Source organism: Amia ocellicauda, chromosome 21 (genome assembly GCF_036373705.1).
Source record: "Amia ocellicauda isolate fAmiCal2 chromosome 21, fAmiCal2.hap1, whole genome shotgun sequence".
Taxonomy (NCBI): Eukaryota; Metazoa; Chordata; class Actinopteri; order Amiiformes; family Amiidae; genus Amia; species Amia ocellicauda.
This window is the reverse complement of record NC_089870.1, coordinates 21984784-22001233: the sequence shown is the minus strand read 5'-3', so window position 1 is coordinate 22001233 and position 16450 is coordinate 21984784. Positions and strand designations below refer to the sequence as shown.

The window sequence follows — 16450 nt, the reverse complement described above, 5'->3', positions numbered from 1 at the left end:
AAAAGATATAGGCAGGTGTGAAAAATGCTATAAAGTACATATGCTTTCAAAAATAGACATTAATAGATTATACTTATCAATTAACTAAATGCAAAGTGAGTGAACATAATTAAAATCTAAATCAAATCCATATCCAACCTTTTGCCTTCAGAACAGCATCAATTCTTCTAGGTACACTTGCACTAAGTCAGGGATTTTGTAGGCATATTGTCAGGTGTCTGATTAAACAAATGTACCAAACAGGTGCAAATGATCATCAATTCAATATGTAGGTTGAAACACAATCATTAACTGAAACAGAAACAGCTGTGTAGGAGGAATACAACTGGGTGAGGAACAGCCAGACTCAGCTAACAAGGTGAGGTCGCTGAAGACAGTTTACTGTCAAAAGTCATACACCATTGCAAGACTGAGAACAGCAACAAGACACAAGGCAGTTCTACTGCATCAGCAAGGTCTCTCCCAGGCAGACATTTCAAGGCAGACAGGGGTTTCCAGATGTGCTGTCCAAGCCCTTTTGAAGAAGCACAAAGAAACGGGCAACGTTGAGGACCGTAGACGCAGTGGTCGGCCAAGGAAACTTGCAGCAGATGAAAGACACATCATGCTTACTTCCCTTCGCAATCAGAAGATGTCTAGCAGTGCCATCAGCTCAGAATTGGCAGAAAACAGTGGGACCCTGGTACACCCATCTACTGTCCGGAGAAGTCTGGTTAGAAGTGACCTTCATGGAAGACTTGTGGCCAAAAAGCCATACCTCCAACATGGCAACAAGGCCAAGCTACTCAACTATGCACGAAAACACAGGAGCTGGGGTGCAGAAAAATGGCAGCAGGTGCTCTTGGCTGATGAGTCAAAATGTGAAATATCTGGCAGTAGCAGAAGACAGTTTGTTCCCGAAGGACTGGACAGAGATACACGAATGAGTGTCTGCAGACAACAGTGAAGCATGGTGGAGGTTCCTTGCAAGTTTGAGGCTGCATTTCTGCAAATGGAGTTGGGGATTTGGTCAGAATGAATGGTCTCCTCAATGCTGAGAAGTACAGGCAGATACTTATCCATCATGCAATACCATCAGGGAGGCATCTGATTGGCCCCAGATTTATTCTGCAGCATGACAATGACCCCAAACATACAGCGACAGTCATTAAGAACTATCTTCAGCGTAAAGAAGAACAAGGAGTCCTGGAAGTGATGGTATGGCCCCACAGAGCCCTGATCTCAACATCATCGAGACTGTCTGGGATTACATGAAGAGAGAAGCAACTGAGGCTGCCTAAATCCACAGAAGAACTGTGGTTAGTTCTCCAAGATGTTTGGGCCAACCTACCTGCCGAGTTCCTTCAAAAACTGTGTGCAAATGTATCACACCAAATATGGATTTGATTTAGATTTTTCTTCTGTTCACTCACTTTGCATTTAGATAATTGATAAATATAATCTATTAATGTGTCTATTTTTGACAGCATTCTTTCACACCTGCCTAAAACATTTGCACAGTATTGTAGCACCTTTGAAAGCGTTGCACAGGGCAATACATACAGCCAATTCAAACATTAAAAGTCCTAAGAAAAAAAAAAAGCTTTTCAGTTTAGATTTTAAAAGTTCTGACAGAATCACTGTCCCTTCTGAACTTCGGAGGATTGGACCACGGCCTTTGAGCAAAACCTGAAAAGGCTCTGTCCCCAAACGAGCGACGCTTCGTAATTGGAGCTGTCAATAGGATGGAGTCATTTGATCACACGGGAACTACAGCTCACTGATATAATCCTGCGCTAATCCATGGAGAGCCTTAAAAACTAACAGCAGGACTTTTAATTTTACTCTGAACTTCACTGGAAGCCAGTGTAGACTAATAAAGACTGGAGTGATATGGGCAGACAATTTGGATTAATTTAAGATTCTCGCCGCTGTGCTTTCTACATTCCTGGGGATGTCTTAGGCACGCCAGCAAGCAAAGAGTTACAGGAGTCTACATGGGGAGAATTTCTATACGGAGGTGGTGTGTGGAGCTGTGGCCCCTTCCCGTCCTCAGAGACATCCGTTCTGTCTGGCTGCTCCCTGGCAGGAAAAAACTCTACCGACATGTTTACATTACACACACTGAGGGGATCCACACTGACAGTTACTGTTTACAACCAGGCTGATTACAGTTTATCTCCCATCTTTAAGCCTTTATTATCCTTCTTATAATGAACATGTTATTTCCCTGTGATATTTTTAGATCCAGTGCCTCATACTTGTCCCAGTCTGGAGTCTCAGGCCTTCCCAGTCCCTGCCCAGGTTTAGAACTAGAGACCACACAGCTCCTTTTCATTAGCGGAGCCAGAAACGCTGGAGCTGCTGGTGGGAGGATCGCTTGTGTCTCTTTGTGCTGCAGCACTGAGGTCTTGGCTTTTGGGCTGTGAAATCGGAAAGCAGATCGTGTGTCCGGTTCTGTTGCAGCTCCCATTGATTTCAAATCATGAACCTGACCAGGGTCGTCAGCTGAGATAATTCCCACATCCTTGTAGTAACCTGTGTCTCATTTCTGTGTGTGTGTGTATGTGTGACGGAGGGTCCTGAGAGGGGCGTGGGGAGAGGTGCCAAAGTCTAGCGAGGACACACACTCACACTCCCACAGCCACGTGTTCACTGTCCCTCTCTCTTGGTGAGGAGCTAGACCCAACACCTCAGACATGTTCTCAAGTTGCAAGCTGCTTTCTGCTGAGTTTCGGAAGCTGAGACAGGCTCGGGGGCCGAGGAGGTGGGGGGTCATGAATGTCACCCTGTGATAGCACCGTGACTGTGTGCCTGCTCAGTGTGGCACCTACACAACTGATCTTGAACACGTTCGAATGAATCCAGCTCAAAGAGCCCCCAAGGAAGAGTGACTGTACGTTCAGAATCCACAACACTTCCAGGTCCAGTATCCAACCATGCACTTCTCTTTACACAAGCTGCTCATGTGGTTCGAAGCGCATGCGGGTAAACTCCCTGTCATACGGCATTAACAGTGCCCAAGTGCCAAACATTCCCAAGTATTTTGGGATGGCTGAGGAGAAGCACCAAAGATAGATTGGTACTACGCCATGCACACTTATATCACTATCTGACACGCTCTAATTCAGAAACGGACTGTAGACTTCCCCCAGAGGCCGTCTCACCAACGAACACGGTTTAAATGCCTAGTGTAAACAGGGGCTTGTGAGTACAAAAACAGAGCTGCGGAAAAATCTATTAGATGACCAGCACATGCTGAGCTGATAACAGTATCGAGTCCATATCATGTCCTCAGCTGTGATCTCTGACAGGGAGGAAACTCCACAGGGTGGCTAATGTTTCCTTCCATTGTTTGATGACTAAACATCAGAAAGCCCATTCAAACCGCTGCTCAATAATTGCACCAGTGCTGAAGTTTCATGCCAGGCCACTGTGTGATCAGGCAGTATGCTGACAATAGACAATCAGCAGTGAATCATAAGTTCAATAGCCAATCAGCAGTAAGGATTTACAGCCATTCGAACAGATGTCTTTCCTTGAAAATTATGGTCAAATTTGTCCATTCCCTGTCAGTAGTGCTACAGTAAAGCGAAGTGCGATGGACCCTGGTAAAATCAGTGTAAAGCAGTGTGGTGTACCATGCTAAAATCTGAGAAAAGTGGGGTGTGGTGAACTGTAGTAAAAATACAGTGAAGTGTATAGTGGTGTACTGTCTGTGGTGAAAAATGCGATAAAGTGTTGTGTAGTGTACTGCGCTAGCCTATTGACACAGTAGTATGTCAAGTGGTGTTCTTCAAATAAACAAATAAATGGGGGCGTTCATAGGGGACAGGAGTGCAGTCTTTGACCCATTTGCTCTGTGTGTATACCTGGCGAGTAGGTCTAAGATGTCAGCCCTCCTGGCTTTGAATGTCAACAACAGCACTTTGTAACCAATACAGTATTTGACCAGAGTTTAGTGGTTATGTGATCACCAGAGCAACCATACATCACCATCACCATACTTTACCATGCATTTACCATGCTACACCACACTACGCCTTCCTGTATTATTACCACAGTGTGCCACACTACAGTCTTTCTCCCGTGCCCTTATGACACCACTAAGTCGCCTTTTGTTCCAACCTAGGTCTTAATTACTTAATTGAATGCTATATTTGCTTTGTTAGGTCAATTAAGTATTCAATTAAGCAATTAAGACCTCAGTTGGAACAAAAACGAGCAGGGCAGGGGGTACTCCAGGACCGGTTTGAAACCTCCTGATCTATACGAATTATTTATGTATTGCCTTGGCTTATCCAGGGCGACTTACAGGTTAAACAAGTTACACAATAACTACAATAAATATACTTATATTACCTTTCTCATAAATTGTCCCTTCACGTGTGAAGCCAGCAGCACGATACAGAGAAAGTGTTAAACTTAAGTGTTAAACCCTTTTTTAAAACCCAGCAATGCATCTCTGCCGTAAATATGTCGATGTATAAGCATCAGGTAGACATGCCTGCGTGAGATCTTGATTTTATTACCTTGTTTGTATTTTATCGATGTAGTAATAGTAATACCTGTACATTACCCTGTGTGCATGCAATTTGTAAGTACTGTACAGTATCTGTGCTTAAATATAGCCTAACTTATGGTTAAAACTTTTAACATTTACATAGATTCACGAAAGTCACAACAAAATTCCGAAACCCGATTTACGTCAGGTCATAGCAATGGAGCTCTGTTGTGAGTCGTGACGCGCATGCGTAGTGTAACCGCTGAGTTTAATTGAGTTAATTGGCCCTCGCTTTGACGTAGCCGGTGCGGGTAATTTAGCTAATGGGTTTTCATTGGTATGGAATATATAAACTAGCTTCCTAGCGTGGTCAGCAAGCTTTTATCTTTCTATAATAATCTAATCTGTAATTTTATATGCAATATAATAACATGTATAGTTATAAGAGTGCAGTAATTATTCTTTCTCGTCACTGTTTGTAGGTTGTGTGATGCAGGACGTTGCGAGTTAACGATTTATTATATATATATATAGGTGCTGGGTAGGGTAAGACGTATGTGGCTTGCCATGATTCATGTTATAATCCTGCCACGGCAGTGTCGGGTGAGTTGACTCCCCGGGGTGTCGTCCTGTGTCACTATGCTGACATTTGAAATGTGGTTTAATATTTTTCAGCTGCTGTTTTCTACGTGTCTTTTATGCCATTGTTGTCCTTTGTTCATTGTCTATTGTTGATGCAATAAGTAATAGGCTCTATTGCTACAGTGAACAAGTGATTGGGTTATTTTTATATTGTTTCACTTCTTTATAACTACTGTTTCTTTGAAAGTATATGTGTGCAGTGGTTTACTATAGTTCATGTTTTAAATGTGTGTATGTGTATATATAATATATTCACCGGTGGTCTTGGTATTTATGATATTAATGCGATTATTCGTCTAATGTATTGCTCTGGTTGTGCTGAAACGAGTGTTTGTCGCCCCCTTGTGGTGATTGACAGATTGTATTTGGATGTATTGTAATATGTCCCATAGTCAGCCAGATATCTGGTTTATTTGCACATTTAATTTAATCGCCATTGTTTATTTTAGCCAGTATGCAAGCAAACTACTGTACAGCAATACAACTAAGCATAACCAAATGGGTACTGTAATGTTTTCTCGTATTTTATTTTTACGCTTTTTTGCGCCAGATTGGTATTTTCTTGGTCTCTTTTCCAACATTATTGTATGGCCGCGTCCAAATTCTATAGATTTTGTTTTTTTTTGTTTTGGGCACAACTCTCTCAAAATCTCTGAATTGTTTGAAAAGTGATCACTGTGATTTATGGGAATATATTCCTTTTTGTTTTACGTTGCCCCCTAGCGGCCAAGGGCCCTAAACGTCCGCTTATGTCGATTTATGTCTGGAAATGGCTCTGGAGGTCTTCATGATGAATGTATTTCTCAAATTTTGCATGAAGTTGAGTACTTTTTATACCACCACCTTTTGGGTGATACTCTAATAATGAGGGGAATGGTGTGACCTTAGAACAATTATCATTCACATCCTATCTCTGGTAGTATCTGAACATTTCCAACTGTTTTTTAACTTATTTTTCATATACATCTTTATGTAACATACCTTAAATATGTGTAGAAAAATGAAAACTACAGAGCATCATCATAAGTGACCTCATACACAAATCAACCTAGCCCGGGGTCATGGAAAACTAAATCACCCATGAGTTTTCAGAAACTTGTTTAATTGAAAATACTGTAATGCATAGTGTAAATAATATTAATTAACTTTAATAATAACTAATTGTAGAAAATGTGTCTACATTTGACAGCGCATGGAATCTAGTTGTATTTCTGTCAGCAGCACGGCTGTGAAAGAGCGGACACAAATGTACAGTGTAGCATCAGAAACGCGTACAGTGCGACAACCACATAGACACACACCGAGTACATACAGAGCAGCGGTCCGAGACCAGCTCAAAGATCCTGCCGATCCTGCCTTCTCTCAGCAGGTGGGCAGCACAGACCAGTCAACCGGACCAGTGCGCTTACAGAAGAGGAGCAACCGCACATCGAGGAGTGTCGTAATTTGTGTGTAATGATGGTCAGTCAGACCTGCACACTGCAGTGGCGCTAGCCAGGGCTGTGCACAGACATTTTGGGGGGCAAAATATAAGAATAATCAGGAATAAAATGGTAAATAAACCCTAATTTCCATGTCATATGCAGACAGAATCATACACCTTATCATAAGCACACATAATTGCAAGCCCTTCTAACAGAAATAAAAAAAAATCTAGTTAAGTTGAACCCCTCCAAAAAATACATTTTCAACCTAAATCTGTTAAATGATAGTAGCCTAAAGCAAAGTGTATTTATATAAAGTTGATGATTTAACAATCAACATTGAAGGCAGTGACCATGTTTTACCTGGAATGACTGCTGATGATAAAAAGCATATTAATAATAACTGTTGCTGCAACTTATCAGCAGGTTTCAGATTTTAGCATGCCTTGAAAGCTTGTATCGCTGAAGGTGTGCATTTGTTAATGCACTGTTAATGGCTTGTAATTGGAAGCTTGAAGTTTGAGTGCTTTTGTTATTCTTGGCCAGTCTATTCCCCCCAAAAAAACATATATATATTTTTTAATTCCCCAAATTCCCAGGCTTAAGTTCCCATTAAATTTACTGGAAAATGTCAGACTCTGCATCCCTAATGAAGTGCTCAGTTGGAACAAAAACTTGCAAGGCATCGGGTATTGCAGAAATGGTTTTGGAATCCTTGCCTCATCAAGTGCAATGTGTTTTCGTATAGTGCTTTATCAGACAGGTTCATCCCAGAGCACTGGTGGCAGGTTTGGTACCAAAGAGGCTAACATCTTCAAAGGAGGCGAAGACCTTCAGTGGGCCCAGGGGCAGCAGCAGACCCATCGGGAGGGCCTGGGGCGGTCTGGGTAGTCCCCGACCTACACCATCACGTCCTGACACGTCTCCAGCACACTCTGCACCTGCTGGGAGGACAGGCGCCCCCCCCACTGCAGCATCCTCTTTATCAGCTCCTCACTAGAGGAAACAAACACAGACAAAATATAAATCATGTACGGTTGAATGCAGATTTCAACACAGCAAGAAACCAAATGAAGACACGCTTTAGTCTTCATATAATTGAACTTCATATAATGTTCCAACCCTCTTGTGCAGGAGAAGGTTGTGTCAGGAGGGCCCACGTGCTGTTTGTGCGATTGTAAGTACCAGTAACACAATACATCTAACAAAGGGGGCTTCACCAGACCAGGGTGAAAAATATTAACGTGAAATGGAGCTGAGAGACAGACATGTGTCTGCAGAGTGACTCGCTCACAGCTCTGGTTGGCCTACACTAGTACTATACGAGACACTGGACTGGACTGGGATTCACAATGTCACTGTCCACACACAGAGACTGTTTCTGCTCCCACGAAGTCCCCCCTCTTCCTCACCTGACTTCTGGGGTCTCGTGTATCAGCGCAGTGCACGAGATCTTCAGAGCCTCCATGTCGTGGAGCTTCAGAACTTCGCTCACTTTCAGCAGCACGCTGTTCCACCGGTGCCCCCCAGCGTCCTGCAGAGCCAAACACAGGGCAACCGGCTCACTAGGCTGGCTCTCTGCTCTCCCACAACCACCTGCCCGTCCCCCCACCAGTCCCTCCAATCCTATTGGGCAGGAGAGCTTTCACTCTCTCTGTTCCCTTGGTTGATCATCACACTGGTGTGTGTGGGGAAAAAACCCAGTGAGTGTGGGGTAGAACTCTCCCTTTATCTGCCTGCTGTGAGTAGTTTCTCTCTGGCCAGGCTGTGGTGCCTTCGCCCTCTCAGACACCCACAGCCTCTCCCCACGTGTGTCTCATGCGACAGCTTATTATTTTTTCACACAGTTTTCTAGCACGTACCATCTGCGAGAAGAAGGCATGCAGAGACGCGGCATCCTGCTCCACCCGGCCCTCCACATTGACCCAGTGCTGCTGCAGGCGCCTGCGGTCGGACTTCAGCAGGATCCTGAGGTACAGGAAGCACAGTCTCTCATAGGCAGAGTCCAGCACAATCTGCAGGGAGGGAGAGGGGCACTGAGACACTCAACACACACACACACACACACACTGGAAACAGGAATTGAACATGTTTGCTAACAAATATTTCACCCAAAACACCACCGAACACGTGATGGTGACTTGATACTGGGCCTTTTTCTGCAGTTGTGTTTCCCTTAAAAGGGGGGGTTCCCCCCGGCGCACGCTCCTCTCGGTGAGACTGTGAATCTCACCTGGTGGGCCAATTGGCCCCTCATCGGCAGAGACTCGTATTCCTCCATTAGCTTGGGCATCAGGTCATCTATGTGTCCGCGTCCCATCTTGATGTAGGTATTCAGCAAATCCTGGAAAAAAAGCCACAACAACATAGAGTTATGTATCTGCGTCAATTAAAATCTGAGAAGAAGAAGCCAAGAAGCAGAAAGAAGAATGAATATGACAATGAAAAAATAAGCAGCGGTTGGGAGGTGTTCAGGGGTGCAGTTGTGCTCCTCCCCCAGTTAGCGTGGCTCAGATGTGCAGTAGGATGGGGCTCTGCTCTGTGGGCCCAATTCACTGTGATTGAGCGCAGTTCTGCACCTGCCTTCAAGCAACAGAGCACTGAGTGCACTGTGCCATGCTGAGAGGGGTTTTCAGCAGCGCCACAGAGGACCAGCAGAAAGGACGCTGACCTTGGCTTTCCTGAGGGACTCCTCCAGTATAAGCTCTTTAGCCTGGGCTTCGGTTTTCTCCAGTGAAGACTTCAAGATTGTAATATCCTCTTTGCCCTCCGTGATGGTTTCCAGATATTCCCTGTAATGAAACAAACACACAAAGACTTACTACAGGTATTGAAAGGTTGTATCCACTATAACACACACAACCATCATGTAAACTGGTCATGAGCACCTATATGGCCAAATAGTCATTTAGAGATATCACAAAAAACAATTTCAGATATCTTAAATTAAATTTCAGATATCTCAAAATAACTCAATTTCAAATCAATTTCAATCTCAAAAAGAACAGGAAGTCATTTAAAGATATCAAAATGACATCCGTGAAAATTCTGTATGTTTTGTATGACTTCCTGTCTATTTCATTTAAAGCTCCATTTCAAGATATCTCAAATTCAATTTCAGATGTCTTGAATTGTATTTTGAGATCTCTGAATTGCAGCTTGGCTTGCCATAGTACCCAGTGCTTATTTGTTTCAATATAAAATAAAATAAATAACTTAAAAGGTTAATGATGTTTTGAAATGTTTATAATTAGGAGTACAAACAGGGGAGGAGGACACGTTCTCACTTTAAGAAGTGGCAGTTGACGAAGATCCTGAATAGCCGCATTTGCCTGGACCTGCAGTCTTCCCTCTGTCTGGAGTTTATGTACTCCACCACACTCTTTTGGTACCTGAACAGAAAATGTCTTTGTTTTTCAATGAAAACAACAGATTCCCTTTGAGATGTCATAAATCACGGTGCTTGTAACGTGATTTTCAGTCAATATAGGGTCATCAGGGCCAGTTGGCCGGGCGTGACAGAATCAGGGTGTGTGGGAACTTGGCTGGGGAGAGACGGTCACAGAGCAGGATGCACTCACTTCTCTGTGAAGCAGAGGAGCTGTCTGCTGCAAATTCGCTGCACCTTGGGCTTGAGGGAGCGGCTTACTTTCTCTGCCTCGGTGAGAAAACTTTTGATGACCTGCACAGAGAGGACAGACACTGTTGCACACTGCATTGTGGGAGAGGTGATCGTGTGAGGTTTTTGTATTATAGAAATCAGTATTTCACTAGAATCAAAGTCTGTCTGGGCCTTCACCCCGCTGCACAGCCCATCCATGACAGCTTATCTATCTTTACAACAGTATAGTTTAATCATTATACAATGAATTTCATCATTATTTGTATTAGTAACGGAGCAAAAATGAGCCAGGAAATTACAGAGCAATCAGTCTCACCTGCATTACATTGAAAAAATGATGAGACAGAAAATAGAGGAGCATCAGAGGGTGTCGATTAGAGGAGTCGCTTCTAACTGGAGTGAGGTTGTTAGTGGAGTTCCACAGGGATCAGTACTAGGGCCTGTGCTTTTTCTAATCTATATTAATGATCTGGATTCTGGGATGGTTAGCAAACTTGTCAAATTTGCAGATGATACAAAACTAGGTGGTTCAGCAGATACAATTGCAGCAGCTCAGGCTATTCAAAGGGACTTGAACCCCATTCATATTTGAGATTTAGGCTGGCCCAGGGCCGCCTTAACTCAAATGTGAACAGGGTCAAAGATTTAAGGCGGCCTTGGGCTAGTCCCGCTTTTTGACCCGGCCCTAATCTCTTGAGGCCTAAACGAGAATGTGACGTGCCGGGCCCTGGGCCGGTGGAAAGCGTCAGCGTGTGACGCAAATCAAGCCCTGCCCCCAGAGACGCGTGTCTGAGTCAGAGAGACACAGAATAAACACAGAATAAACACAATAAACACACAATAAACAGCCCACACACTGCAGGACACAGTATTGTCTCTATATTGTTTGAATGTCATATCAATCTATAGCCTTAAATGTACTGATACATCTTTATATACACTCACCTAAAGGATTATTAGGAACACCTGTTCAATTTCTCATTAATGCAATTATCTAACCAACCAATCACATGGCAGTTGCTTCAATGCATTTAGGGGTGTGGTCCTGGTCAAGACAATCTCCTGAACTCCAAACTGAATGTCTGAATGGGAAAGAAAGGTGATTTAAGCAATTTTGAGCGTGGCATGGTTGTTGGTGCCAGACGGGCCGGTCTGAGTATTTCACAATCTGCTCAGTTACTGGGATTTTCACGCACAACCATTTCTAGGGTTTACAAAGAATGGTGTGAAAAGGGAAAAACATCCAGTATGCGGCAGTCCCGTGGGCGAAAATGCCTTGTTGATGCTAGAGGTCAGAGGAGAATGGGCCGACTGATTCAAGCTGATAGAAGAGCAACTTTGACTGAAATAACCACTCGTTACAACCGAGGTATGCAGCAAAGCATTTGTGAAGCCACAACACGTACAACCTTGAGGCGGATGGGCTACAACAGCAGAAGACCCCACCGGGTACCACTCATCTCCACTACAAATAGGAAAAAGAGGCTACAATTTGCACAAGCTCACCAAAATTGGACAGTTGAAGACTGGAAAAATGTTGCCTGGTCTGATGAGTCTCGATTTCTGTTGAGACATTCAGATGGTAGAGTCAGAATTTGGCGTAAACAGAATGAGAACATGGATCCATCATGCCTTGTTACCACTGTGCAGGCTGGTGGTGGTGGTGTAATGGTGTGGGGGATGTTTTCTTGGCACACTTTAGGCCCCTTAGTGCCAATTGGGCATCGTTTAAATGCCACGGCCTACCTGAGCATTGTTTCTGACCATGTCCATCCCTTTATGACCACCATGTACCCATCCTCTGATGGCTACTTCCAGCAGGATAATGCACCATGTCACAAAGGTCGAATCATTTCAAATTGGTTTCTTGAACATGACAATGAGTTCACTGTACTAAACTGGCCCCCACAGTCACCAGATCTCAACCCAATAGAGCATCTTTGGGATGTGGTGGAACGGGAGCTTCGTGCCCTGGATGTGCATCCCACAAATCTCCATCAACTGCAAGATGCTATCCTATCAATATGGGCCAACATTTCTAAAGAATGCTTTCAGCACCTTGTTGAATCAATGCCACGTAGAATTAAGGCAGTTCTGGAGGCGAAAGGGGGTCAAACACAGTATTAGTATGGTGTTCCTAATAATCCTTTAGGTGAGTGTATATTATAAAAGTCTAGGCTAAGTAATGAGTTATAATGATGTAAACAGTTCAAACTACTCGGTAAAATAAAAGTGTGTAGCTGGTAAACTTGCTCTTGTTTGTTCTTGTATTAAGTATGATTGAAGTCTGGAATTTAACAGCATGCATTTTACACATGAAAATTGCCTTGTGAAATTGTGAACGGGACCAGGTAACTTTATTAATTATCCGAATTTTGCATTAAAACGATATAAATTTAACAGAAGCAGGTTTCCATTCATATCAGTGCATTTTAAAATGAGACCAGCTGTTTACTATCCAATCCAAAATGCGATTATATTGAGCTGAGCAGTACAATCACAAATGCCGGCGTTGGAGGAAACAACTGGGATGATGCAGAAATTAAAGCACTGCTTACAATGTGGATGGAAAATAAAGTTAAAAAAGAAATGGAAGGAAGTGTGCGAGCTGCTGTCTGAGGATATGTATAGACACATCACAGAGGCTGCTTTCGATGCATACGATTGCATACTAATGCTCACGATTTATTGTGATTTAATGTAGTTGTCCTAAATGTGCTCGCTTTCGGATGAATTGTATAACAGCACTTTTAGACTTGCAGAACCGAAGATAACGATTTGAAAAGGGAACTATATTAATTCGATTACCCATTGAACCAGCACATTTTTACATTATATTAGAAAGCTTCAGCTGCAAAGGGTTAAAATTACTTTTAAAGAAAATATAGAACCGATCAATAGCCTATATTCATCAATATTAATAAGTTGTGATTATAAATACATTGCATACACCTGTAAGCAGACCTAATGTCCTGCGTCACTAGTTTGTTTGAGCAGATTTGCATGCATTTCGTTTTGGCCTCCTTTTCGCCAACATATGTGATGCACTTAGGCCTCCTAAAACCGCAAGTGTGAACGGGGTCTCAAAAAAAAGCCGGACTAAATTTGTGGCGGCCAGGGCCGGCCTAATAAGTGTGAACGGGGTCTTACATAATATTCAGTTGTGGGCCGACACCTGGCAGATGAAATTCAATGTGGACAAGTGCAAGGTATTACATGCAGGTAACAAAAATGTCCACAATAATTACACTATGAGAGGAATAGAACTAGATGAAGTAACGCATGAAAAAGACCTAGGAGTCTATGTGGACTCCTCACTTTCTCCATCCAAACAGTGTGGGGAAGCAATAAAAAAGGCAAACACGATGCTAGGGTATATTGTCAACAGTGTAGAATTGAGAACAAGGGCAGTGATGTTCAGACTGTACAATGCACTAGTTAGAGCTCATCTGGATACTGTGGACAGTTCTGGGCTCCACACTTCAAGAAAGATATCGCTGCTCTAGAGGCAGTTCAGAGGAGAGCAACCAGACTTATTCCAGGTCTGAAGGGAATGTCCTACTGAGAGACTGAGGACCTGAACCTTTTCACCCTGGAACAGAGGAGACTATGTGGGGACTTGATCCAAGTCTTCAAAATCATGAAAGGCATCGACCACATCAAACCAGAGGAGCTTTTCCAGATCAGCAGGGACACTCGCACCCGGGGACACAAATGGAAATTGGGCTTCAAGGCATTCAAGACAGAAAACAGGAGACACTTCTTCACACAGAGAGGCGTCACAATCTGAACAAACTCCCCAGCGATGTGGCTGAAGAGACAATTTGGGAACATTCAAAAACAGACTGGATAGGATCCTTGATCACTTAGTTATTAATGGACACCAAATGGACATTCTCTCTTCATGTAATCTACCTCCATGGCCTCCAGCAGTTTCTCCATCACACTGTGGGTCCACAATACCAGGAGTAGCTTGTCTGTTGCCGACTGGTCCCGGATGTCAGGGTGGCCCATGAAATTTTCACTGCAAAACACAATCAACCAGCAGGGCTGTATCTCAGTCACAGCACTTAGGCAACTGCTGCCAGACACAGCTACTCAATCCCAGATCTCTACAATATGGCAGAAATACCCTCAGGCAGAGCAGTTGGGTGAAGCAGGTGCCGTGTCAGGCCTGCCAAGTTCAGGATATTATCAGCTTATGAGAGAGAGGAACAGGAAACCACAGTGCTGTGTGTGAGGTGGGGGGTGGGTGCTGCAGACAGATGTACAGATGTCTCAAACCACTGTGTTACATTTGTGGAGAAAGTTTGAATACTGTGGCTTTTACAGGCTGAGTCCTGATGTTTGACACACACACCTAACCAACACAAAGGCAGCACTTGCATCAAGCAGCAGAAAACAGAGTGTGTGTCATCTGACTGTAGCAACACTGATCCTCTGAGCGCCGTGTGAATGTTCGGGGTATGAACAACACGCTTGTCTCGCCCGTTCCCCTGTCTCACAGGGAAGAGAGAGTGGTCGTGTATTAAAGACTCGGACAGACACTAAAGTGTTAAATGGGCGACTAGCTTCCCATCGGCTAGCACTGGGTGCAAGCATGGACTGCTGATGACCACATGGGTACTGGAATTGAAAACCTGTAACTGAAGACTGAAGATAAGGGCAAGATGGGTGAAGAGAGAGCACCCCCCCCCCAATCCCCTGTAATCTCTGCAAAGACCAAGAGAGCATTGTTCCTGGATTGGTCTGGCAGGGGATGGAGGAACGTACCTGCTGTAGTAGTGCAGCGCCCAGTTCAGCAGCAGCCACCCCTCGGACACTCTCAGGCTCCTGTGCAGCACCTGCTCCAGCTGCTGGAGTATCTGCTCCTGGAAGCTCAGGGTGACGCAGCCAAGCAGCTGCGCAGGTCGCAGGTAGGGGGCGAGCAGGCGCAAGTGCTGCAGCACACAGTCCTGCAGGTGTATCAAGTGCAACTCCAGCCCCCTCTCCAAGCCCCTGTCCGGCATCTGGGGGATGATTTCAGACACTGATTGCGCCACCAGCTTCTCAAACTGCTGCTTCCAGTTTTGCGGCATCCAAAGGGGCTCTCCTTTGCCCCTGCGCTGCACAGGGCTGTAGGTCTGCACCCACTTGAGGGCTTTGATGGCAGCTGGCATGTTGTCCAGGCCAGTGGTCTCTCCGCGCAGCACCCCAGACACAATGTCCCACAGCTGCCGGCTGACGTCCTGGTACAGGTCTGAGACGGGCACTTCCCCCATGCCTCCCTCAGATGCCACTCCCGCAGATACGCCTGCACCTGTTCCTTCACTGCACACACGCAGCACATAACACACAACACACAACACACAGCAGTCATCTTCCAGTTAACCATTGTCAATATTATCATTATTATGATTACTGTTGTTGTTGTTATTAATGTATGCATTTATTTGTCTTAGGTTTTCAAACTCAGAGATTGAAATTCACTAGTGAAGTGTAAAGTTACATAGAACGTTCAAATGTTTTCCACATACTAAGTGCTTCAACAAACAAACGAACACTTGGACTTGTTGCTTAATCAATGTCCTCCAGTAGGCTGATCTAAAGGAAAGACTGTGTTTAGGATCTCTACTGAAAGTGAATAAGTGTCTAGTTTACTAAACATCCCAGGAAATGTGCACTCTGGTCTGGAAAACCAGTTTTCCTGATTACAGAGTAATCTGAAGATTCCCCAGCAAAGGAAATGCTGTTGAACTTTAAACTGAAAATGAAAATAACCTCCCCGCCTTTTTGTCTGTTTTCTCTAAAACTAAAGTACAGAGCTCGGGGCCACTGGGTGGCAGTCTGGCTGGTGCAGGGCAAAGGGAGCTGCGCTGTGAATTGGGGGGCTCACCAAGAGGGGGCGTTGAAGTTTTCTGGTCCCCAGTGCACAGCAGGGGCTCGTTGTCCTGAGGCGCTTCAGAGAGTCTGCTTCTCCGAACCAAATTCTTCAGCTTATACATTACTGGTCCTTTAAGTTGGTCATCCTTGGTTAATGATAATTCCTGCAGCCTGCCTTGGTCCTGGTCCTGGTTCAGGCTGAATTAAGGAAATCCTGGTCCACGAGCTGACAGTCCCAAAGACAGTCCCTTGTGCTATGGAGAGAAAAGCCGAAATTCTTCAATTTGATGGTTCTGTGCTTCATAGAATGAAACCAGACCAAAGATCATTCTTATAAGGCTTCTGACATCTAGGGAATTCATGTGACTCTGCAAGGCTGAAGGATATTTCCTCCACTAAGATAGAAATAAGACATAC

The 16450-nt window shown here is 44.2% G+C and overlaps 1 protein-coding gene across 1 annotated transcript; it reads right to left on the bottom strand.

Annotated features, from left to right (window-relative positions):
• Nucleotides 1–7448: 7448 nt before the first annotated feature.
• LOC136716948 (exocyst complex component 3-like protein) lies at nt 7449–15432 on the bottom strand. The gene is made up of 9 exons (XM_066694393.1): nt 14945–15432; nt 14087–14195; nt 10131–10231; nt 9837–9941; nt 9221–9341; nt 8783–8893; nt 8412–8564; nt 7962–8083; nt 7449–7545 (listed from the first exon to the last, which is right to left on the bottom strand). Exons 1-9 carry the CDS (start codon nt 15430–15432, stop codon nt 7449–7451), a joined length of 1407 nt encoding a protein of 468 aa, XP_066550490.1.
• Between the last annotated feature and the right edge of the window lie 1018 nt (nt 15433–16450).